This window comes from Diospyros lotus, chromosome 14, assembly GCF_014633365.1.
Source record: "Diospyros lotus cultivar Yz01 chromosome 14, ASM1463336v1, whole genome shotgun sequence".
Taxonomy (NCBI): domain Eukaryota; kingdom Viridiplantae; phylum Streptophyta; class Magnoliopsida; order Ericales; family Ebenaceae; genus Diospyros; species Diospyros lotus.
This window is the reverse complement of record NC_068351.1, coordinates 6,867,622-6,892,503: the sequence shown is the minus strand read 5'-3', so window position 1 is coordinate 6,892,503 and position 24,882 is coordinate 6,867,622. Positions and strand designations below refer to the sequence as shown.

Below are 24,882 nucleotides of genomic sequence, written 5' to 3'. Positions count from 1 at the left end.
CCATAACAACCTTCAAATATATGTTTTAAAAATATCAATCTTTTTATTTTTTTTTTAAGTTATGACTTTCTTAGATAACCTTAATTTTTTTTTTTTTTTTTTTTTGGGGGGGGGGGGGGGGGGGCGGGGAATTTAAAGAGTTGAAATTTTATCTTTAACTTTATAACCCTCTACGTTTATGTTAAAAGGAAATTAATGGTAATTTTTCTCCAGTATCATTGCTTTTTCATATAAAAAATATTTTTATTATGCCTTCATCCTGTTACCTTTAATATATATATATATATTTTGTATTTCAGATCCCCTTTCATTACTCCCACTCTCCCAAACTAATCTAAGAAGCATCTTCTTTGGCCAAGTAACAATTAGTTTAAGCGCTCTCATAGTCTACGTCAAGTGACGGACAAATAATATACTAAAATTAGTATTAATAGGTTATGAGTTTAATACTCAACTCAAGTAAGGGCAAAAAATTCGTCTATAATTTACTTTCTTTACCAAAATCAAAAACACGAACGACAAAAGATCGCGCAAATGCGATAACTCCAGCAACTGATTTAAGCACTAAATAACTCCAGCAACTGGTTTAAGCACTAAAGAGTTCTTCAGTAGGTTATTGGACCAGCTTTTATATATTATATTACTTGACTTATAATTAAGGTACTTCCATGATTTTTAACCAAACTTACTTATAAACTCCCTATTGCCATAAAAAACCAGGAAGGGAGAAGACAAAACAGCATCGCAATAAGCTGGAGGAATCATATGATTAAACAATCTTTATTATGGGATCTACTCTTATGAATTTTAAAACAACACCAAACTTAAAACTAAAATCTAAAATGATTCTCAAGATAAAAGATAAAATAGAAATTTCATAAGAATGCTAAATCTATTCTCACCCCATGTACCCCATCTATCTGCTGGTTGTGATGCCCAAGATCATGATCATGGTGCAGGTCCTTCAATCCCCGGACTGGGAAATTAATTAAGGTTAGTCTGGCAAAGTATTCAAAGCCAATCGCGCTTAATTTCCACCTTATCTCCCATTAATCTTGCGACTTCGCTCGGCTCCAAACCCTTCAACTGATCATCCGGCGAAACCCACATCAAACCAATCGAAAACCCTTTGCTTAGCGCCGCGGGCGAGAAGTTCTCTCCCAAAGTAATCTGATCTGACGCCCCACAACAACTCTTCGCAATCCCACCGACAGCACCCAACACCTCCCGCTTCTCTTTATCGCCCAACCCGTCCTTCAACTTCAGTAGCGTGGCTCTCACTGCAGACCCAGGCGGTGGCGCCGCCGGCCGATCAGGACCGTCGCAGACCCAATCGACGGCTACGATGTCTTCTAAAGCGAGATCGCCTAGCTCTCTCACGATCTTTAAGTGCTCCGGGTGCATACAAAACTGGTTAGGTCTTGCTTGTCCCTGAAGCGAGCGTGAGCCATGTAAGTGGCGGTGGTCGGGGACGGAGGACGGGTCCGGCAGTTATGTAGAGGACTTGGTCGAGCGAATTGAGGCCGCCGATTGCGTTGATCATTGCGTCGATTATTGAGGAGTCGGAGCCGGCGTCGGCTTCGAACTTGAAGAGGACGGCGTGTTCTATCATTTTGGAGGGTCGGATTTGAAAACAATATTGAATAGGCACATACAAAACGGAAATTTTTGACGCTTTTTGTTAATTGTTAAAAAAATATATATTATTAATGATTATTCACATTGCTTCTAATTAAGTTTGTATTTTAGTTTTTATTTTTAACACTTATTTCTTATTTTTTCATTAAAAATAAATACTAGCGCGTTTATACAAATATATGTCATCTCTAAACTGCTTGGCTCTGTCTCTGTGCCAATTGAACCCATCTAAGCAAGCAATGGAGAAACTGTTTGAAAAGTAAGAGCCTCTTATTTTAAATTTATTTTTAGTTTTATATTTTGAATATTTATTTTAAAATTGTTGAAATTGTATTTTTGTATTTTTTTTTATCCATAGCGTTTTTTGTATTTTAAAAATTTTAAATGTGTTTATAATGATTCTTTATAATTTTTTTTTATTTTTAAAAGTATGAAATAAACGTGTTTTTATTATTTTAAAAAATTAAAAATTAGCTAAAGAGAAGATGAGAACATGGCCTACTTTCCTGTTAATGTAAACTCCAGAAAGACTTGGCAGCACGAAGACTCCCATTTTTTCAACCAAAGTATCAAAACTTCAACTTGTAAACACTATCAAAGATCGCGTTTCATTTACATTCATGCTTGGATTCACACGTAAAAAGGCAACAAACAAAATGAAGAAAAAAAAAAGTGAGATACAGAATGTTTCAGATGTAATTAAGGTATTATGCCTCTGGTTGTAGCTAGCGGCCAGTCTCAATAATTTGTGGCCCTAAATAAGGTATGCTGTCCATACGGGCTTCCTCCGGCATCTCAATCTCTTCTAGCCATCCGTAACGTTCACCTTCTTCCTTGGCCATCGTCCTTTCTCCTCCATCTGCAACACGAGGTTCAAGTGTCAACAACACGCCCACAAAACCAGAAACCTCAAAGTCTGATAAGTAAGGTGAATCAGAGGTCTATGGAACAGTAGCGAGATGAACATTTCAGGGATCGTGTATGCAAGACAAAGCTGGGGTGGCAGGAGGGAGGAGTGAGTGTTTTTTTGCTTACTCGGTAAATCCAAGCAGGGAGTGTCTCTGTAGAACGAGCAATCTCGACCATCCTCTCCAGAATATGGAGGTCCAAGAACATCCAGCACCGCACAGGGCGTTATAGCTGTGAACTCATGGATGTTGCCTCCTGATGTCGGATACAATACAGAAGAGTTGCATGGCGCTGTGAAGATGCTGTCGGCTTTCAACCTCGCTAGGTTAGCTGCAAAACCAACTTACTTGGATCAGAGACCCGAGTGACAAATTTTCCTGATCGATCGGTTTTGCAATACACACAGAGGGAGAGATGGACTCACGTTTTGAGGTGGACTCAGCGAGGTCTGAACTGAGAGGATCTGCCCAATCGTACGCTTTAATGTGCATGGTTCCGAGCAGAAGCTTGCTGAAAACAGTCATTCCTGGGTGGTTATGGAGAGGAATGACACCAGAGGCCGGGAGGAAGAATAAGCACAACTGCAGAGGCCACTTAAAGCGGATCAATGACACAGTTTAAGTCACTCTTTATCCCACTACAATTGAATTCTACTGCCAATGATTTCTATTTCACGTTCTTATAATTTATGTCATGCCTGAGTACGTACTGGATCGACCTTAATTATCTTTACCCTAATTCTGAGTATAAATCAAATATGCATGAGAAGAGGAATAACAGCGAATTCAACATGTTAAATAACAAACGGCGTTGCTCAAATTCAGTGGAATGCATAATGAGAGGGAGAGCAAGACGCTTGAAATAAGATGTTCAGCTTCAGCATTCACTAACTGGTCAGAATATTACAATAAAACTGCGGGTGATATGAACAGTTGAATCTTACCGAAAAGTTCTTGCAAGAGTATATGGTTGCTTCTGCGACTCTTGGATGCCCTTTCACAGCAGCTTTGGTCTGGAAGAACTGCAAATCCCTGCTTAGCCCGAAATCTTCTGGCACCACACCATCTACAGTATGATCAAAACACTGGTTATTTAAAGGCCATATTCCATCAAGAAGACAACAATACTCAACTCCAACTTCCAAGTTCTTTGGCATCAGATTAAAATGGAGTTGCAGCTCTGTAAAATTCAAGGGCCTTTTGATGCCATTAGAGGAAACATACAATTAAACACACGAAACCCACCTATGCACCTGGTGGTCTACCTAATTATTTTCCCAAAACGAACTGCAGCATCACAATAGCCATCAAATTACACTTTTTTTTTTTTATTTTGCTAAGTAAGATTCAAACATCAAATTCCACTTCGCTAAGGGACAAGGCAACTTTGGTTTCTCCCTAGAATTCATGTACCCGACCAAAGCCTTGGTGTGGTGCATAAATTTAGATCTTATAAATTTGCAGAGAATGATAATGAACTAGAAAGGAAACATTAGAAATGCAAATCTTGAAGACTTAATTACCAAGAATGTGGCACAGCTTCTGCACATCAGCGGGGGAAGGAACAGTGCCGGGGCCTTTAAACACCTCTCGGCACGACATGTACAGCCGTTGCAACGTTACCGAACCGTCCGGCGTCCGGCGCTTCATCTTTCGCTTGAACTTCTTCTTCCTAACGATCTTATGGACATACCCTACCGTGTCTCTCCTGTGCTCCAGCATCGTCGATCGACTCCACAAATCTCCCCAAATTACGATTCCAATCGCAGATTAGTGCCGGAATATCCAAATCACATCCGATAAACTCCAAAATCCAGCCAGTAAATCCGTGTAGGCAGCCGAAAAGCAAGCAGAAACGATCCGAAGAACTGCGCGTTGGTTGGTTGAGATACGAGAGAAGCGTTTGGATCGCTAGGAAAAGGCGTGGAAAATCAGAAGGCGGTGATGAGAAAGGGAAAGGAGAGTAGTGGTGATATATAAGGGGGAAACCGGTTGAAAACCAGGGGCCATTGAAGGAGGATTAGTGGGGAGAGAGAGGGGAATAGGAGGGAGGTCAGAATGGAGAATTCACCTCAATTCCCGCCCCAAGATTGAAATCCAAACTGCCAATTAACCGTCCCTGGTTTCGAGACTATAGCATGCGGTATTGGCGAATTGACGCCTTTGCCCCTTCCAGCTGTTGCTAATCAGTTGACGTGAAGTGAAACCACTGTTTCCTCGGACTAATTCCCTCCTGCGTCCGCTTTCTCTTAATCGAAGCATACAAATTAAAATGGACAGAAAAAGTCCTCTTTTTCTTTTTGCTTTTTTTACAGTACACCTGTTGCGAAATTCTATCCCCTTAAACTATGTGACAATTTCATATTTTTAATTTATGAGATTATTAATATATAATCTGGGGGTACACCAGACATGGCTAAAATAATATAAAACCTCACCTCTTGCGATGCTACGTAACGTTGTGGCTTATCCATCATTTACAGCAATTTTATTGAGATTTTTTTAATGGTTTTTGATTTTCCAAGTGAAATTTTGATTTTGGGTACAGACAGCCATTAGCAATATATACAGTGGTGGGTTTGTTGATGGGTCCGACCGACCACCGATGGTTTTACAAAAGCACAAAGTCAACAGATATTTTTGTTTCCGTGTATCCATCGCCTTAAACGACGACGTGCTTTTCAAGTTACGTATGCGGGTTGTATCACTCTCATGACTCAGCATCAAATTGGTTTCCTGTTTTTCTTTCCCATATTTTACCTTTAATCTGTGTACTGTAATTTTAATGTATTCATAGTGAAAAATAAAAGCTCATTATTCATTAATCATGTATTTTATATAATATAGTTATTTAATTTAAAATTATAATTTAAATAGAGTCGTTATTTACCCAACATAGAATGCCGATACATATTAAATTAAATTTAATACATAAATATGATATTTAATTTTTTAATAATTAAAAAATTTAACATTTTATTTCTAATATGAAAAAAAGATCAAATTTAATAAAAAAAATTAAATTTCATAAAAAGACTTTAAAAAATCACAAAAAAATACCTAAAAATATTTGAAAGAGGCCTAAAATTTCATAAAAAAGACCTAAAAATATTTAAAGAAATACCTAATTTCATAAAAAAACCTAATGGAAACTGTGATGATAAGAATTCAAATGAAAAATAATAAAAAAAATTGAATTCATAAATTTTGTTCACAAACTATCAACGAGGTCTTAAACAAGAAATGACAAAATAAGCCCCATCAATTTTTTTGAATTTTTTTAGGTTTTTTTATTAAATTTAGGTTTTTTATTATTTTTATTTTTTTATGAAATTAAGATCCTGTTTTTGAATATTTTAAAGATTTTTTATGAAATTTTTATATTTTTTTATCAAATTTTATTTTTTTTTCTATATCAAAGATTAAATGTTAAAATTTTTAATTATTAAGGGATCAAATGTCATATATATATATATATATATTAAATCTAATTTTAGTGCCTTACTAACATAACATTCCCTTGATTAATTCATATACACGTTAATATTTTATAAAGATAAAAATTTAAAAAAATAATTTTTAATAATTTAAATACAAAATCTTAACGTTTTTCACATAAAAAATTAAATATTATATATATTTTTTAACTATTGATGAGCGTAGTATTTGTTAAGCCTTAAAAATACAACAAACAAAATTGTTTGTAATCTTGACAAGAATATGAAGTTTCCGCACTAAATAATATGTTGAATTGTTAATTAGTACTTTATCTAAAATTTTAAACTAATAAATAGAGAGTTGACTATTTCTTATCTCAACTGTCTCCACTATTATTAATGAAATATTGAATTGGTCATGAAGTCTGAACTCGAAACAGTGAAGTCAAAAATATGTCTTAACGCTAATAAATAAAGTATTTTACAATTATAAGCATAATAAATTATAATGATGGTATTAATGGTTATTATGAATATCAAATTGGAGGAGTGGGGGTAGTTTAGTCAATTCGGCTGGGAACACAAAGGGGTGAGGACCATGCACGTGGTAGCAGCGTGCAGGAAGTGGGTTGTGCGAGTGCCCACAGTCACACGTATACGGGTGCGTTGCTCCGTCGATACACTAGCAGTTTGCCCATGCTGCCACGCGGTCTTCTGCCAGAATCCTCGTGCCACGTGTACTCGATTGAGATGAATTTTTCAATCAAGAAAAAAATATTTTTAAAATTAAAATTATTATATTATCAGTATTAAATAACATAATATTTACTTAAATAATATCCGTGGAGAGAATGGGGTGAATCCAAAAATTTATGTTAAGGATGACTGATTTTTTTTTAAAAATATAAAATTATACATTACAGACTTTGAGATAAATTATAATTTTTTTAAAATTAATTTATTATTACGAGCTACCCGGGCTGCTCATGTGTAAATGTAAATCCACCCTAGTCTCACTCCTAGTATGCCCGTGTTGAGACAATCTTCTTTTTTAAATTTTTAAAGAAATTTTTTGTGAGACAAGGATACCCACTCTAGGCAACATTTTTGTAATAATTGAAAGGTTACTTGGGTCTCATTCTTAGATGCTAATATCAATTTTAAGTTTCTTACTTTTGTAATTTTTATTAAGGGGGTGCTCTTGAAATAAAGAATTAATCTAAATCAAAGCGTTTAAATCGATTTGACTCAAACTTTTTTAATTCGGTTGAATTTTAATTTTTTTTAGTTAGGTTCTATTGTTATTTTTTTTAAAAAAAATCGATTAAAATCAAACTGAATGTCTGCGAACCTTGGGCCCCAAATAGTTTAACCCAACTTATATAAATAATACTGTGATAAGGATCAGCGGTCAATTATTGACTTGAAAAGTTCTATTAATGAAATATGTTATTTCTCAATATGCTTTTGTACTCGTTTATTTTACTTATAATCGCTTTGTTTCACCAATACATAAGTTAAAATTAATTTTATACACCTTAATATTTTAGTGTGCTATAAGTTTTGGTTAGAAAATTTTCATATGATTTTATGAACTTTGAAATCAAAACCTAACTTAATCTAACCCAAATTTAATACGTTGAACAAATTCAATTTTAAACTAAATCGTAATTAGGCTAAATTGAAATTTATATAAAATCTAAATCAACTTAATCCAAAATACCCTTACGAAAAAGATAAATGCCAAACAGGAAAAGGGTTGAAATAGACTCTCACAAATATCTTCATGTTGAAAAACACACACCTAAGCCTCAGCAATTGGATCTAGCCCTGCAGGTGGCCCAAAGACCTAGAGCATGTAAAGTAGTTCCTCCAAGAGGCGCCCATTGAATTGCAGGGAGTGAGATGGATCGATTTTTCTTTTCCCCTTTTTGTGATTCTAATTATGAGGATAATACAAACTCATCGTCGTTCCTAATTTGCCTTTTTTGTTTAAAACAGTACACGTTACAGAAAGAGAGTGAGAATCACCGTGTCCACCTCCAGAAGGCGATGAGCACGACGACTGTCAAAACCATGCCCGCGTATTTTATCCATTTATCAACACGATGCCGCTTCTCTATCAGCCTTAGCACCGAGTTCGATAGCCCCACCGTGTTAAGCACATCCAGTGCCTTCCGTTGCGCTCTCTGCAACCAACCAGTATAAAAGCTAATATTACGCCAGGGTCGGCCGGCGGTAAAAAGTTAAAACTATCGCTTAACTAAGGCTCACATTTCATACCAAAGAAAGAAAAAAAGAAAAACAAGGTTCAAACGCTTTCCTATGTGACCTGATATGGGTGCTTGGTTCGTGATTGAGTTTACTTGGTGTATATGTACCCAAATCTTGAAGAATAGCGCCGGTGGCTTCTCATAGATGATGAAAAGAAAAGTTAAAACATGTTTTGTAAATGCTTTCCCTACTATACCTTCAATCGTTCCCTCTGGCCGCCATACTGGGCAAGAATGGCGACTCCAGTCGCATAAGATTCTTCCAGCATTTTGGACGAGTTACGAGCAGACTGCATTGCTTGTGCTTCGTCGTCGAAGATTTTCAATACCAAAGACGATTCCCCATTCTGAACTTGAAAGATAAAAAGTAATGAGAAGCAAAATACCAACAAAAATAAAAGAGATTATTGACTATAACAAACAATCACTGACAGCTCTTCCCAGCAGTTCTGCCCTCTCGTTGGCTTCTTGTGTCCGTCTCTGATGTCGTAAGAAGTACTTGTCCAGGCTCTCTCTCAAGGAGTCGGTCTCTTCAGTTACTTGTTCAACTTTCCTGTGTCAACAAGTGCATATAATTGCATCAACCAACAATCATAAGCCATCAATTGTGAATGAATAAAGTAAAAACAGTTAACTGAAAGAAAAGAAAATGGGAGATTCTATGCTGGACCTGGTATATCTATATATATCTATCTATATATGTATATCTATATATCTATATATATAAAGAGAGACGCGGAGACGCTGGCGACTCCTCTCTCTGTCCGGCGTCTCCTCTCTCCCTCTCTGGCATCTCCTCGTCTCCTCCGGCGTATCCTCTCTCTGTCCAGCGTCTCCTTGTCTCCTCCGGTGTCTCCGACGTGTTCTCTCTCTGGCTTCTACGGTTTTAACATATACTAATGTGTTTTATTGAGTTATTATAAATAAAAAAGATTATAAAATGATCTTAAACACTTATAAATATACACATAAATAATATATAAATTTAAAATTTTGTTCTAAAATTGTTAATTGAGAAGGTTTCATCATGATAAAGAGTCAAGATTTTAATTTTAAATCACCATTAAATAAGTTTTGGTTATATTTTAAGTTATTAAAAACTGAGAATATAAAGAATATTAGAAAGTAAAAATAATGTCAAATTTTTAATAAATATATATTTAATTACAATAAAAATTTTAAAGAGACACCAGAGGAGACAAGGAGACGCCAGAAAGATGCAGGAGACGCTGGACTGAGAGAGGAGACGTCGGAGTAGACACAGGAGACGCCGGACAGAGGAGTCGTTGGAGAGATGCAGGAGACGCCGGGTCCAGCATAGAATCTCCCAAAGAAATTAGCTGAAGCTGAGTGACTGCAGAGCGATTCAAAGGGCCAATGACAGAGCAGAGCAGGGTATGGCACAGAGAGAGAGAGAGAGAAGCAGGGGAGAAAAGGCTAAAGTTATTAGCCATCGATTAAGCTAAGCTGCGAGGGTAGTTGTTACTTGGAAGGTGCATAAAAGAAGAGTATTCGATTGTATTAATTCTCAATGAAATATCAGAATTATTTTTCTCTTTTCATTGTCTCTCATCCTTCTCTCAATCACTCTTTTATCTCTATTTTCCCCCAATTTTGGATCTGCTCACTGGCTCCCTATCAGTGATCCTGAGGTTAATGATGGTGGGTTCGTTGGGAGAAAAATAACTATTGAGAGGAAAACATTACGGTGATAGTGGCAAACAAGGTTCAATCAGCAGCAAAAACGACAGAAAAAACAAGAAACAACAGCAAAAACAATAAACAACTGAAGCAAGGATGTTGAATATTCAGGTTCAGCTACAAGAAAGCTTCTCTCTTCCCTTAAATCACATCAAACTCCTAATTCCTGGGAGACCAATTCCCAGATTCCAGATTAATTGGGTAGGAATTCCCAAGATTTGATGCACATGATCCACTGATGAGAATAAACTGAGAGCCACCAAGAACTGGTCACAAAAGCCTACTGCCAGACCTCTCATTCTTGGCCCTCAACCACCTTCAAGACCTATTTTCAACCCTCAAGCAAATGAATCACAGAATCAAACATTATTCCCACCAAAAGATTGTCACAACAGAGTTCAAGCAGAGCAGAGACAAAAGCCTCTTATAACTGTGATGAGAAGTATGCACCCTGACATAAGAGCAAGAGTCGGTTTCTAATTCTAATGGCAGAAGAAGAAAATGAACGGGATTTGGAAGAGTGGCATGCTAAACTGCCAGAAATCAGTTACCATATTTTGGAGGGGCAGGTGAATCCTTAAACAATTAGGCTCACTGGCAGAGGTGTAGGAAAACCCACCCAGGTGCTAATGAACAATGGGAGTACCCACAATTTCTTGCAATTAAGGATTACTCAGAAACATGGTCTTGTGATTGAGTGCCCATCATTAAGGTGTTCACTGGAAATGGGGATCATCTAATTTGTGGTAAAAGGAGCATTCATGGTCCTTTACAGCTGCAACCCACACTTCATTTTCCCTTGATTTATTTGTGCTACCTATCAAAGGGGCAGAAGTCATTTTTGGTATTCAGCGGTTTGAGAAATGGGGGCCTATGCTCACGGACTAAAAGGCACTAAATATGGAATTTCGATGGAAAGGAAAGCAGGTCAACCTTCAGAGTCATACCCAGATCAAGCAGGTTCCTCATTGTCTGAACAACAAACTTAACAACTTGGATGCTCTCAAGGATGCAGCTCCAGAAACCTCAGTCGCTCAGGAAGCTCAGGTGAGGACTAAAAGACAACAAAACAAGCACAGGCAGGAGGTTCACAATGAGGCAGGAGATTGGGTGTGGGTCAAACTACAACCATATAGGCAGCATTTCATAGCTCACAAATATTCTCACAAGCTCAGTCCAAAGTATTATAGACGACCTTATCAGATTTTGAAGGGTAAAGATGCCTGAAGGGTGCCAGATACACTCAATTTTTCACATGTCGTGATTAAATCCTTTAGAAAGACCTATTGCCACCTTTCCTTCAACCTTTACCTCCCTCTAGTTGTGACAACAAACTCTTTGGTCAGATCTCTGGCTAATCTTAGCACTCGACAAGTGTTACATAGTAAAAAGGAAAAGAGACTAGTATTGTTGCGGTGGGAAGGACTGTCCTTAGAAGAGGCTACTTGGGAGGATTACTTGCAATTTGCTGCTATGCATCCAGAGTTAAACCTTGAGGGTAATATTTTTTTTTTTTTTATTTGTGAAGATGAGGGCAATGATAGGATACTGGAGACTGCTGAAAAGGAGGCTGCTTATAAGGAGATCACCACCAGAAGAAAAGGTGCTGAGGTCAGTAAAGCTGGAAAGGAAAAAGAAAGTATTGTTGTGCCAAAGGAAGAGGAAGCAGGGAGAGGAATCCCAAGAAGGCATCTAGAATGGCCACTAGGTAGCAGGAAGAAAAAAGTGGACGTGAACTATGACAACAGTAGCTGAGAGAAAAGATAAGAAAATAGCTGAAGCTAAGTGCCTACCAAGTGATTCAATGGGAAAATGCAAGATCAGGGTATGACAGAGGGAGAGAAGCAGAGGAGCAAGGCCTTAAGTTTTTAGTCATCAGTTAAGCTGACTGTTGACTTCAGTTAGCTTTAGCTGTTTATAGCTAGCAGTTAGCCTTCCTCTTTTCATTGTCTCTGATACCTTCTCTCAATCTCTCTTATGTCTCTCTTTCTTCCTCCAATTCTGGAGCTGGTCACCGACTCCCTATCGGTGATCCTGAGGCCATCATTGGATCTCATGTTTTTCATGTCTAGTTTTTTACATCTCTAACCTTTGCCTCCTACTTTGACTTTTCTCACTATATCATAACTCATTACTCTCCTCCTTGGTTAGTATTCTATCATTTCCATTTCATGGACCAAACCAGTTCATATCTGTGCATAAAATGTGCTCAAGTCAAACATTAATTAGATATTTAAGCTAGTATGCCCCCATGAGGATTTATGAAGATGGCCACATAATTATGGCAATTTGTTTTATGAGTTTGTGATGGGTGAGATTAAAGAAAGAAAGAAAGAGAACACATAGACAAGAGATGTTAGACAAAGAATTCCTACAATTTAACTTTTATAGGCCTCATGTCTAAAGGGCTTAATTCTTGAATTCTCTTCATTTGTGATTTCTGCAGATAACACTGTATAGGTGTAACTGCCACTACATGGAATGGGGCATAACCCATGTTTCTCTCCATTTGGGAAATGTTTAGAATTTAACAATTTCAGTACATCTATGATGTATGTATCCCCTGGAAAGAATAAGCAAGCCTTAACTAATGTGGTAAGCTAGAATATCAAAATTCTACAACTGAACTTCTAAGATTCCCAACAAAATAGAGACAACACTAAATTTAAGACTTGTAACAACAAGAATCACTTTAGGCCCATTTGATAGGCTTTTCATTTTCAGTTTTCTGTTTTTATTCTCATTTTCTTCAAATGAAAATAGATAGTAGGGTTTGATTGCACGTTTGCCTTTTCAAAAAATGAAAACAAGAAAAAAAATATTTTCACATTTTTCATTTCTTCTTTGTTTTCATTTTCATCTCCATTGCATGAGACACGATTAAGATAGTTTGGTTATATAAGAAAAAAAACCAATAAAGGCTCTTGTGAGGAGAGTGAAAATAATGGGACAAGTATTTTGTCAAAAAGGTACAAGAAGACCAAGAAAAACTTGGTGGAAGACACTTAGATATCATATCTATTGTAAGGGCCTCACAGGAGATAAGGCCATAAATAGAGATGATTGGAGAGCTACAATTCATGCAGCCAACCCCAATTAGTGAAATAAAGGCTTTGTATGTTATTGTTTTCTCTCTGATCCCTACCGTCTTGCTGCCCATAGCCTTAGTTGTTAGAATCTTGGTGACCTATCTGGTGAGTTGCTAAGATGATGTCAATTCCAATGGGAGTTGTTGGCAACTTGTCAATAGGATCATCAAGTTCCAACAATTCAAGAGTATAAATGCAGAGAAAGAAGAAGTACAAAAAATTAAACACAAAACTAAAAACGAACCAAAGTTACCAAGAATGTTAAGTTTTCACTTTTCCAAAGAAAAAGGGATAGAATGAGATGAGACATTGTTCCAAAAATTCTCCTGGGATTTTTTTTTTTTTTTTTTTTGGGGGGGGGGGGGGGGGGGGGGGGGATTCTCTTTTGGAAAAGAGGTTGTTCCCACAACCCGAACCCCCTAACCTCCTGGCACAAAGGAGCAACCTTACCCTTGCTATCAAGGCTCACCCTCTTAACATCTTTCATTCGTTGAATCTAATTCAAATTTACACACTATGAGTCCTATATAGACTTCAAGAAATCCAAAAAAACACAGCATAGATAATCTATAAAGCTAACAGGCATGGTAATTCAACATCACCAAAACTAGATCATTCAAAGATCTTAAAGTTCAAGGAGGAAAAAAAATGCACAAGATTACCTAAATCACTCTTAATATTAATAAACATATTTCTTGAGAGTGTTTTTTCAGTTAGGCTGCATCAAACTGTATGAAAATGAATATGGCTTGTCATTACTAGACTTTCACCATTCATTTTGAAATGCAGCAAACTGTAATAGTCTCATGCTTTTAGTGACAAGTTCAAATATATGGTGAGATTCATGTTTGAATAGTGTAACACCCAAATATTTTCATTAGATACCAAGAGAAATTTTGATCCAGTGATAATTGATTTGCATTAATTAAGTAGATCGGACTTGAGATAAAAATTAACTGGTGTTGGTGCAAGCTATAGAAAAATAGTGGACTTGAAAGATTAATTAGATTTAGTGAATTAATTATGAATTTAGTTAAGTTGGGAGAGAGTGAAATTTAACTAAGGCAAGGGCGTATTAAATATATATATTGTGTGTATATAAAAAATGAAAATGAAATAGAAAAGAAAAGAAAAAGAAATGGAAAAGAAAAGAAAAAGAGAGTAAAATAGGGCCCTAATTGGCCATGCCTGGTGTATGGCCAGCGCCTGGCCCCTGCTGCTCAGCAGGGACCAGCTGCAAGCAAGCCACCCCTGCTTGGAGCAAGCAGGGGCCTGCCCCCCAAAAAGTGGAAGAGTCCTCTCTTCTAAAATTGTATTAGTCAGAGAGGCCTGCAGCCAAACCTCTTCTCATGGTACTGTAGTGTCTCAAATTTTGAAATAAAGGTATATTTACACAAAAATAGAAGCCCTTTAATAAATTCTAAATTTTCCAATTTGATTGGTTTTCCCAATATGGAAAATGAGGGCAACATTGGAGTCTATATATATATATATATATATGTATGTATGTAAGGAACAAATGGGTGGTCTTCCACCCTTGGAAGAAAGAGAGAAGTTAGTGAGAGATTGAAGAGGAAGGAGAGAGGAGAGGTGAAGAGAGAGCTAGGGGAATCAAGCAATTTTCCTTCAAACAAGACAAGGTGAGGGTTCATTGTCAATCTCCAACTCACATTGCATGATAAATTTTATTGTTGCTTATATGTGCATCAAAGCATGGAATGGATGGACTTATGATTCTTGAAAACTTGTATATAAAAGAAATGGATATTTGCATGCAGATTGCTATGGTCATAGGGTTAACATGGTGCTATGGAAAGTGGTACATCCTTGCCATGAGTGAATTGGTGGGCTGCACCTGGTACCAATCTTGCAAGCTGGTCATGTTGGTCAAGGTTTTAAAGGATACCCTCCATAGGTCACCAAGATGTCAAGGACAATGCTTGTGCTCATCACATAATTATGCTGAGTCAAGAATGTATGCCTATGTATGACTTCCCTTGTGAGCTTGTGTGTAAAATTACCTCGTGTATTTTGATTCGGTTGCCCATGCAGTTGAAACTTATGAGAACCACTAGTAGGTTGGAAAGCTTTTTGGATGTAAAAGTAGGTCATTGTAAAATGAACCATTTGAGGTGGTTTATAGATGTCGGAATGTTAGAAGGTGTGGTGAAGTTATTCTTTCATAACTTGGAAATGAGGTATCGCTATCTTACTTTCTGTTTTGGTCCAAAAAGGGACATTGGTCTACATTTATGCTCAAGAGAATATTTATTTTAGAAACTAGAATGTCTTGTGTTGTGTTTGCCTCGAGATAGATGATAGGAGATCAGTGCAAGCTTTGAAGATTTATCGGCTGGATTTATTTTAGGTAGTTAAGAGTTTTATTTCTCAAAGTGTAATTGTTGTATCTTTGGGGGTCTAACTGTAATATCCCATATTTGATTAGTTATATGAGGGTTTCGCCTCTTCTATAAATCAGAGGGCAATGCAACAGTCGAGAGAGATTCTAATATTCTTTTAAGCTCTCGGTTGCTATTATGAGTACATGTTCTAGAGAAAGTGAGGCTTGTGTATGAGTTCTTGGGCTTTCTTGGAGTGAATGAGGGATTGTACTTGAGCGATAGGATTGTATGAGAGCTTGGGTTTTATACTAATCAATTTCTATTGAATAAAGGCTACTCGATTGAGGGTGTTGGACTACTGGATGTAGAGCCAATTCAATTGGCTTGAACTAGGATAAAAGGTTGCGTCTCATGTGGTTTGATGTTTCTTTCTTGTTCTGTTTTATGCCTTCAAATTCTGTTCTTTATTATCTGATGTGTTGTGGTTTGTTGGCCGGTGAATTGTGAGTGTGTTAGAGTGGTGTTTGATTGGTTTCTTAGGTGTGTTTAAAGGCTGTCAGTGCTCCCAAGTTATAACAAATTGGTATCAGAGTCGGGTCTCTCATCAAGAACCATCAAGAACTTAGAATCTCATCACATACCCACAGGAATGGCTTCTATAGCCTCTGCCGCACAGTATGATGTTGAGAAATTTGATGGTCAAAATGATTTTGGCCTATGGAAGATGAAGATGAGAGCTCTTTTTGGAAGTCTTGGACTGGAGGATGCCCTAGAGGTTGAAAAGCCTATGCCCGAAACCCTAACTGAAGTCCAAAAAAAGAAAAATAGGGATAGAAGGATAGAAACCAACAAAAGAGCCTTTAACACCCATATTCTAAGCCTAGGAGACAAAGTCTTATGGAAGGTGTCAAATATGACAACCGCGGAGGATCTTTGGAATAGGTTAGATACACTCTACATGACTAAAACCTTCTCTAACTGGCTGTACTTGAAAACACAATTTTTTTCTTTCAAGATGAGTGAGGGTCAAAGGTTGCAAGACCATATGGATAGTTTTAATAAACTGTGTTTGGATCTTGAGAATATAAATATCAGGTATGAAGATGAGGATAAGGCATTGGTCTTATTGCACTATCTTCCTAAGTCCTATGAGACCTTTGTGGATATCTTGAAACATGGAAGAGATAAGCTGACCCTAGTTGATGTGATAGGAGCTTTGAATTCCAAGGATTTGCAACACAAGGTAGAGTTCCAAAAATCTGCCATAAAAGCTTTGGCAGTGAACTCTAGAACAGGAAAAAGAGACCCTAGGTTAAATGGTAGGTCTCGGTCTAAGTCTAGGAATGGCAAGAGAGTGGTTAAATGTTTTCATTGCCATGAAGAAGGGCATATGAAGAAGGACTGCCCAAATAGGAAGAAAGAATTCCAAGATAGAACCAGCCCCGAATGCTCAAGCACCATGTGTGGTTTTGGCTATGAGAGTGCAGATGTCCTATAGTTTTTTCTAGGTATGCAAGAAAAGTAGCATAGGCACTAGGTTTAGGATGCACTTCTCATAAGAAATAGGTATTTACCTTTAGAGTCATGGTGGAGGGGGAAATGGTTTGTCTAGGCAACAATTAAGGTCAAGGGAATTGGAGACGTGAGAATAGGATGCATGATGGAGCTGTTCCAGAATATTAGAAGTTGTAAAAATATGTTCTTAATTTAAAAGAAAGCCTAATGTCCTTGGGAAGAATTAGATGGTAAAGGATTTCTCCTATTAAGGAGAATTGGAATCCTAAGAGTTGCAAAGATCTCTTAGAGAGATGGTAGCAACCCTCAAGAATGGAGGTTATGTGGTGCAGGCTTGCATTTTTTTATGTGGATAAGCTGTAGCCACTAAAAAAAGCCTATGATAAATTAGGCAAGGGCATTCTTTGAGGATGACTCACTTCGGTGAGTAAGGTCTAAGAAAAGTATCTAAGGCTAGGGATATTAGGAGGGGGAAATTTTGCAGGTGTAAGGGAATAGGAACCATGTTGTTTGGTAAGGCCACCAAAGTAGAATCTCCAAATCAAACCTTTTATATGTCAAAATCCCATTACAGATCAGCTTCTAGGATCTAGGAGAACTTATCTAGGCCTTGGCTCATGGTGGAGCTAGGTGAAGTGAACCTAGTGGAGATGGTGTGTCCCTAAGAATTCCCAAGCATATACAACCTTGCTGGACTTGAATATAATCTTGCTGGAATTGCTTCTGGTGTGAAGGGTTAGGTGCTGTGGAGTTGTAGAATAGGTATGCCTAGGTTGTCTAAAGCTAAGGGAACTTACCTATGAGGGAAAACTCTACCAATAGGACATGAAATTAGCTGATGCTAAGGGCAAGGGATGGAATCTGGAATGCTATGTAAAGAAAAACAGCAAGGAGAATCCTTTGGGAATGTCCGAAACTAGCCTATGAACCAGGGTATAGCAATAGGGAAATCTGAAAAAAAAAAAAAAATTGGTCATATTCATTATGTAAGCTTGGGCTGGATTGTGAGAGGGAGGAAACTAGTGTTTAAGATAGTTTTGGCTCTTGCAGTGAGGGACCTTGTGAACAGTGAGGGGAAATGGTGTGTGCAAGTGTTATCTTGTATGGTGTAGCCATTGTTGATCAAAGACCAGACTAAGCAAGGAAAAGGAAATAGAATCATCAAGCTGATAATGAGCAAGGGAGTAGAATGTTTAGAGTGTTGCCTCGGATGAGGAATAGATAGAACCACAAGAAAATATTAGTGAGGTATGGAATCTTGGGTTTGAAGGATGCTTAGGCTCTGGTTTGAGTGCTAAGGAATAGGCCAAAAAATGGAACCTCTTGTATAAGAAGAGGTGATGCACTCTTGTCCAAATAAATGGCATGAAGCCATGTAAATTTGGGGAGAATCTTGGACTTAGGTGGAAGATCCCTTAGGTTAAATGGGTGGAGTGTTGTGTAAGTGTCTATTTGTAAGTTAAGGAAATGCTGGAGATGGAAAAACCTAGGGAGAAAGGCTAGGCAAATGGCCATCAGGTATGACAGCTCATAAAGGCTTAACTTTGGATCAAATAGGCATCACGAACAGCTAATTATCCATGTGGAAACTAAGGGGAAAGTGATCTTATAGTGTAGCCAAGGGATAAGAGGCTAGAGGGAAAGTTAAGCAAGGAATGGTTGCTCAGAAGGTCTCTCTAGGTATGATAGTAATTTCTTAGGTAAGATATAAGATTAGAAGAGTCCAAAAGGGTTAAAATTGAGTGCATGTGGAAGCTGTGAGTATTCCAATGGTATGCCTAGTATATTGAGAGGCAGCTTCATTGGTATTTTCTCCAAATAGAACTCTCAAGGTGTAGCTGAGTGTTCAGATCAGTGTAGGAGAGTGTTACTAAGGCATAGAGATTGGAATAGGGTTTGGACAGCTTAAGGCAGCCTAGGTTACCCTAATCTTAAGCATATTTTGGTAGACTGTAGGTAGATAGAGGAAAATTAAAAGAAAATTCGAGCAGTCTTGTTTGTTTGAAGTAGACATTAGAGGAAGAACAGTGATAAAACCTAAAAGGCCGGTTTTGGGGAGCTAGGAATAAAGTCTAGCAGTGGAAAGGCCAATCCGGGTGAAGTTCACTGTGTTGCGATGCTGTGTAAAAGGATGTGTCACAATCGCTAAGACTGTTGTCGACTTCCGCCCGAGATGGGTTAGGATTGACTAGGGAATGGTAGTAGAAGAGAAAGGTTTAGAAAGAAGAAGAAGATTGAGGGAGAGAATAGTTGGGAGATAGAGAGAATGCCGGGAGTAAAATCTGGAATTTGTTAATTGATTCTCGATAACCATTCTCAGGAGCAGTTTGGGCTTATATAGCTATCCTAGGGGGTTGCCACAGCAGATTGCAGCTCCCATAACCAACTATTTTGTCCTATCCCAAACACCTTTACAGCTGGATATTCCTTCTAACTAACTAGCAGCTGGAATAAAAGAGAATTCTATGGAATAATAAAGAAACATAGCAAGCAATTAAAGAAACATAGCAAGAAAAATAAATCCGCAGCAAAATTTGGCATGGTTCCGTGACAGGATGAAACCTTTGAGATTAAGGAATAACATCATGTATGGATTTGGTTTATGGTGGAGTGTGCCTAGATGAATAGTTATGAATTTAGGGTATATATATTGCATTTTGTATGCAGCAGGAACCCTAAAGAAAAGTCTAGGTAGGAGGAGTTGAAACAGACAAATGGGTAGTCCACTTGGCTTAGAATTTAGTCACACCATGGAGTATATCAATCATATTGATGTTAGGAAAAGTTAACCATTAGGAAAACCCCTTGAGGAGGAAGATAATTCTAATGAGAGTTGCAGGTTTAGTTAAGTGTAGCTGGAAATTATCCGAAGGTATGAGGGATTGTACTTAAGCGAGAGGATTGTATGAGAGCTTGGGTTTTGTACCGATCAATTTCTACTGAATAAAGGCTGCTCGATTAAGGGTGTTGGACTCCTGGATGTAGAGCCAATTCAATTGGCTTGAACGGGGATAAAAGGTTGCGTCTCATGTGGTTTGATGTTTCTTTCTTATTCTGTTTTATGCCTTCAAATTCTGTTCTTTATTATCTGATGTATTGTGGTTTGTTGGCAGGTGAGTCGTGAGTGTGTTGAGTGGTGTTTGATTGGTTTCTTGGGTGTGTTTAAAGGTTGCCAGTGCTCCCAAGTTATAACATCTTGACAAATTATGGGTGCAAGAATCATCTAAAAATAATTTTTCTAGAATTAATTATGAATTTCTTTGTAAAGACTTGTCCAAGAAACTAGGGATGACACACCATTGCACAACAGTCCACTTCAATAATTTACTAACCAGTGGAAGAAGTGTAAGAATATGAGAAAATTGCACACAATACCTCTGGAAGTCTGGTTTCTAGGAAAATTTGTTTAACAATAACTCAAGTTGTGTGCAAAAAGATATGGTGGGTTTACTATGACTGCACAGTGTAGTCAATCCACAGGAACAGCCGACTTTAAGTCTAATTTAGGAAGGTTGAAACCTTATATAATTAACAGAATTTTAAATATGCTGTAGCCTAATGAATAAGCTCTCTAGTGGAATATTATTCGCATGAAAATGTATGGATTTGATCAGTCAAATACTCAAAAGACAAAAGTGCATCACAGCAGTAACAAAACCGGGAGCAGTCAAATATGTACAATTTTTAGAAGGGTCAAATGGTTTCTTTTCAGGATGATATTTTTACTCAAGGTTGAATTATGGATCTTCTAACCTCTGGAAAATTTTCACCAAATTTCACATTGGTCTATATATTTTAAAAGATCAATTTCAGTAGGACGTTAGGAGGCAACCATAACAAAGAAAAATCGGTGGGTCTCTTAAGCTCAAGGCTGGGTCAAAAACAACTTGAATATACTGGAAAATGACGATATCACTAATCTAAACATGTTTAAATGTGTTAAAACACTTATTATCATCCTTAATCATGATTTAGAATACATGGTTGCATTTTCAATTGGATTAAGGTGAGGTTCTCTAGTGATCATTGAGTTAACTTACTTAACCAAAAGAAAATGTGTTAAGGGATTTACTAGAGGAGCCAAGGGGGAAGGAGTTAATTTAACAATGGAAGTTGAATTAATTTTTTTATTTCAAAAAAACCCCCAATTTTTGGTTCAATAACACGCAAGAGAGAGTGGGCTATTACAAATAGGGCATCTATTCTACTCATCTCATTTTAATTCAATCTGCCACAATAATCATAGAAACTAAAGCTTCCATGGTCTTTGTAGTGCTTAGAGAAGTTTAAAGGGTACAAATATTTAAAGGAGATTGAAAAAGAATAGAACTCAGAAAACAAAGGAGGTTAATATTCCTGAGCAAAATTAGGAGATAGAAGATAGCAAAAAGCAATTGAAGTTGTTTCAACTGCAATTATTACAGTTACAATAGTTGGCAACAAACCACTACAACTGTTATAAACTGTTAGTAGAATCAGTTACAAATGTAACCAATTAACTGCTAAGGATAGTCATATAAAAGGCTTTACCACCTTGTACTAAGGCAAAATGAATGAATTGACCATTCTTTGTTTCCCTCTGTTTTTTCCTTAATTTATCTCATCTCTCTCTGTTTCCTTCTTCCACGATTGTCAACTCAGAACCCTAGATTCGAAACCTAGGATCCTGACAATTCCAAGTATGAAAAAGCATTTAAGGATCACTATAGTTCTAGTAATCTAGAGGGTAGGAGTGTAAAAAGGTGAAGGGAGAAGTGCGTTCATTTAAGGAATCCTATTTGACTGATGCAACTTATGTTCCTATTGGCACGTCCCTATAGGAGTGGGATTATCTATGAAATAGTGGGTAGGGAAAGAGTTGAAGCATTATCTGAGCAATTTAGAAGGTTTCTAATGGATAAAACAAGAGTTCCAAAGCTATTGATAATGATCCATTTTCTAAAAGGACTACCGTAGCTCTTATGTTCCTATTGGCATCTATGTATGGGAAGTGGGATTATCTACAAAATAATGGGTAGGAAAGAGTTGGAAGTATTATCTGAGCAATTTTACAGGTTTCTAATGGGTAAAGCCATAATTCCAAAGCTATTGATCCATTATCCTAAAAGAGCTACTGTAGCTTGGCTCTTCATATTGTTGTTCTTAACCTGTCTACTTTCTGTCCAGTGATTTACGTGTTGCTTCTTTTTCCTTGCTCTTCATGTACGCATTTACCACAAATTCTATGCCAGTTTAGCAGTTCTTTTTTTTTTTTTTCTTCTAAATAACAGAGGAAACTCGTAGCCATGGTATACACATTGGACATGTGCACTAGCTCACAAATCACGTGTGATAAGCAAGTGCATAGAAATTTTGTGTGTGGGTTTATCTCATGGAAGTTTTGTTTGATACCTCAGGGCAGAGAGGACCACTACGTCTCCTTACCACCAGACCAATCCTAGGGTGTCGCTTTGGCATTTTTATTGGATCGTTTTACCATAGGAAATTTTATAGAGGTCTCATATGAGCATGTCAATTTTATTGAAGTTGGCCCCCAGAAAATGGTCTTTGCTTGTGAAAGGTTTATCTACTATAGTTAGCTCTTCCATAAAGAGGAATGAAGATTTATCTCAGCTCATCAATTTGTATGAAAGCAAACCAATAGCATGGGAGAAGCCACAAAAGCAGTGAATTTGCATGGTTTAGCGCCATGCAACAAACACAATACAGTTTCTTTCCAGAAAGGGAAGCAATCCAGACAATCCCAAAGGTTTTTTATTCCATAAATCTTTCCCTAGGATTAGGAGGGAAAAACCAAATAATATGAAATAGGCTAGGAAAAAGTACTAGCAGAATTAATGTAAAGAATTGGCCTCTCCTACTAGTTGTTTTCAAATACTAATTTGAGGGCAAAAGGAAAAAATACAATGTCTATTTTATCAGATAACTTATAATTTAAAAGAAAATTTCCTTGATAGTTTATCTTATTGCAATATGTATATCAATACATGTCCAACTCCAATCCACTAATCATATTTTAGAACATTAGATACCACATTCCGGTATCCAAGCAATTTGTGCTCCACATAGCAGAGACAAAGAGTACCAACCCCAAGTTTCAAACATAACAAGAACATATGAAATCATTATGGATGAACAAGTGAAGCAGTAGCAACCAGGTATCAGAGCCACATGTATGAGTGACTGCTAATATTTTTCTCTTTTTGTGGTCTTCTCCGTGATTCAGAACAATATCTAATCAGATAAGGTGTTTGATCCGATGAAAAGAACTATAGTAGTACCGAAAATAGAAATTGAAACAACTAGGTACATCAAAATCCTATTAATCAAAAGAATCCAGATAACAAGGAGATTCAAGTTCGAACAAGAAGAGCTGGACTAGAAAAAAACTATCAATCAAAACCAGCAAAAAGAAGCAACAACTCGGGAGAATGCAATTAGGGACCGATTCCAAATTAAAATTGGAATTCATTCGAGTTCACAAAGCGAAATCCAATCGATTGTACCGATGAAACATTAGGAATCGGACAATATATCGACGCGTAGATAAAGAAACAGAAGAAAAACCTTTTCCAGAGATCACGCTGGGATTTGGCAGGGACGGAGCGCCAGAGTCGATCCATCTCGGCGCAGAGGGACTGGATCTGAGTGATGTCACGCTTGACGGCAAAGGAGAGCTCGGGCGAGTCCACGCCGGCGCCTGAAGACGAAGAGAATTCGAGGCGCTCGAGCCTTTCGAGGGCGTCCCTGGTCCTGAGCAGTAGTCTCTTCGAGCTCTGATACACCTCTGACAACGTCCGTCCTCCGCCTTCCGTTGCCGTCGCCGTCGCCGTCGCCATTTTGAGAGCGAGGAAATGGCAGTTTCAGGCGACAAGTTTTGCATTTGCTTCCTCCTCCCGGTTATGAATTCTGATTATTATATGCGACCCAAATGAGATCAACAAATAAAAGATAATTACATAAACATACGATCAGCTCAGCATTTATTTTCCATTAAATTTCAAATTTGGTATAGAAATATAATTAAGACATTTTTTTAATTTAATAGAACTTATCTAATATATAAAATTTGAAAAAAAAAACTTTATTAAAATAGCCAATACACTAAAAGATAAATAAAGTGTTGGTAAAAGTTATAAATTAAAATACAACTATTTTACAAGTTTTAAGTATAAAAAAAAACAACTATAATAAATAATTTTAAATACTTAAATCATAAGATAAATTTTTTAGATATATATTTTACCAATACTTTATAAGGTTTGAAAAGTGTATTGATAATTTTGAGGAGTTTTTCACTATAAAAATTTTGGAACCAAGTAAATTTATTAAGTTAAAAACAAAAATAATTTATTTACATTTAAATAGGGATAAGTATTTGGTCAATACAATTATCGAATCGATCGAAATGTTGAAATTGAATAGACCAAAATTATGTAAAAAAATCGAACCAAATTGATCGAATAAATATTCAAATAGAACAAACTAAAAATAAAAAAATAACAAATATGAAAAAAAAATTGAGCCAATTGAAAAAAAAAAAAAAAACTCTCACCGTTGTTTGAATGTTAAAGCCAAATGCGGACAAAAAAGATAATTTGTAGATGAGAGTTCGTCAATGTTGAGTTATAAATGAGAAACACAAAGAATGAAAAAAGATAAAGAAGATGACAGTCAACAATGACAATGGGCATGACAGATGATGGTCGAAGAAAGAAAAAAAAAAAAAGTCAATTATCGATTAGAGTAAAGAGAAAAATGAAGGATTAGTCATTGATTTGAGCAAAGAGAAAAATGAAATGTCGTGATCGATTGTAGGTCGCTAGTTGGAGAAAATAGTAAAGGGAATGGTGGATTGGTTGCAGATCATCGATCGAAATAAAGAGAAAACAAAAGGTCTAAAAGGTCGGGATTAATACGGGAGACTCATATCAAATTGCAGAGAAAAGCCCAAGAAAGGTGAAATGGTCTATTCGATT

The 24,882-nt window shown here is 37.0% G+C and overlaps 3 protein-coding genes across 3 annotated transcripts; all 3 read right to left on the bottom strand.

The window, feature by feature from the left end:
• Window positions 1-1,011: 1,011 nt before the first annotated feature.
• On the bottom strand, window positions 1,012-1,404 carry LOC127790173 (stress-response A/B barrel domain-containing protein UP3-like). Its single transcript, XM_052319471.1, has one exon. The coding sequence runs from the start codon at window positions 1,402-1,404 to the stop codon at window positions 1,012-1,014; it is 393 nt and encodes a 130-aa protein (XP_052175431.1).
• Window positions 1,405-2,205: 801 nt separating this feature from the next.
• Window positions 2,206-4,579, bottom strand: LOC127789678 (plant cysteine oxidase 1-like). The gene is made up of 5 exons (XM_052318626.1): window positions 4,070-4,579; window positions 3,491-3,612; window positions 2,972-3,128; window positions 2,674-2,877; window positions 2,206-2,497 (listed from the first exon to the last, which is right to left on the bottom strand). The coding sequence occupies exons 1-5, from the start codon at window positions 4,266-4,268 to the stop codon at window positions 2,364-2,366; spliced, it is 816 nt and encodes a 271-aa protein (XP_052174586.1). The 5' UTR covers window positions 4,269-4,579; the 3' UTR covers window positions 2,206-2,363.
• Window positions 4,580-7,729: 3,150 nt separating this feature from the next.
• LOC127790801 (membrin-11-like) lies at window positions 7,730-23,816 on the bottom strand. Its single transcript, XM_052320491.1, has 4 exons — window positions 23,471-23,816; window positions 8,689-8,809; window positions 8,454-8,603; window positions 7,730-8,172 (listed from the first exon to the last, which is right to left on the bottom strand). The coding sequence occupies exons 1-4, from the start codon at window positions 23,740-23,742 to the stop codon at window positions 8,011-8,013; spliced, it is 705 nt and encodes a 234-aa protein (XP_052176451.1). The 5' UTR covers window positions 23,743-23,816; the 3' UTR covers window positions 7,730-8,010.
• Between the last annotated feature and the right edge of the window lie 1,066 nt (window positions 23,817-24,882).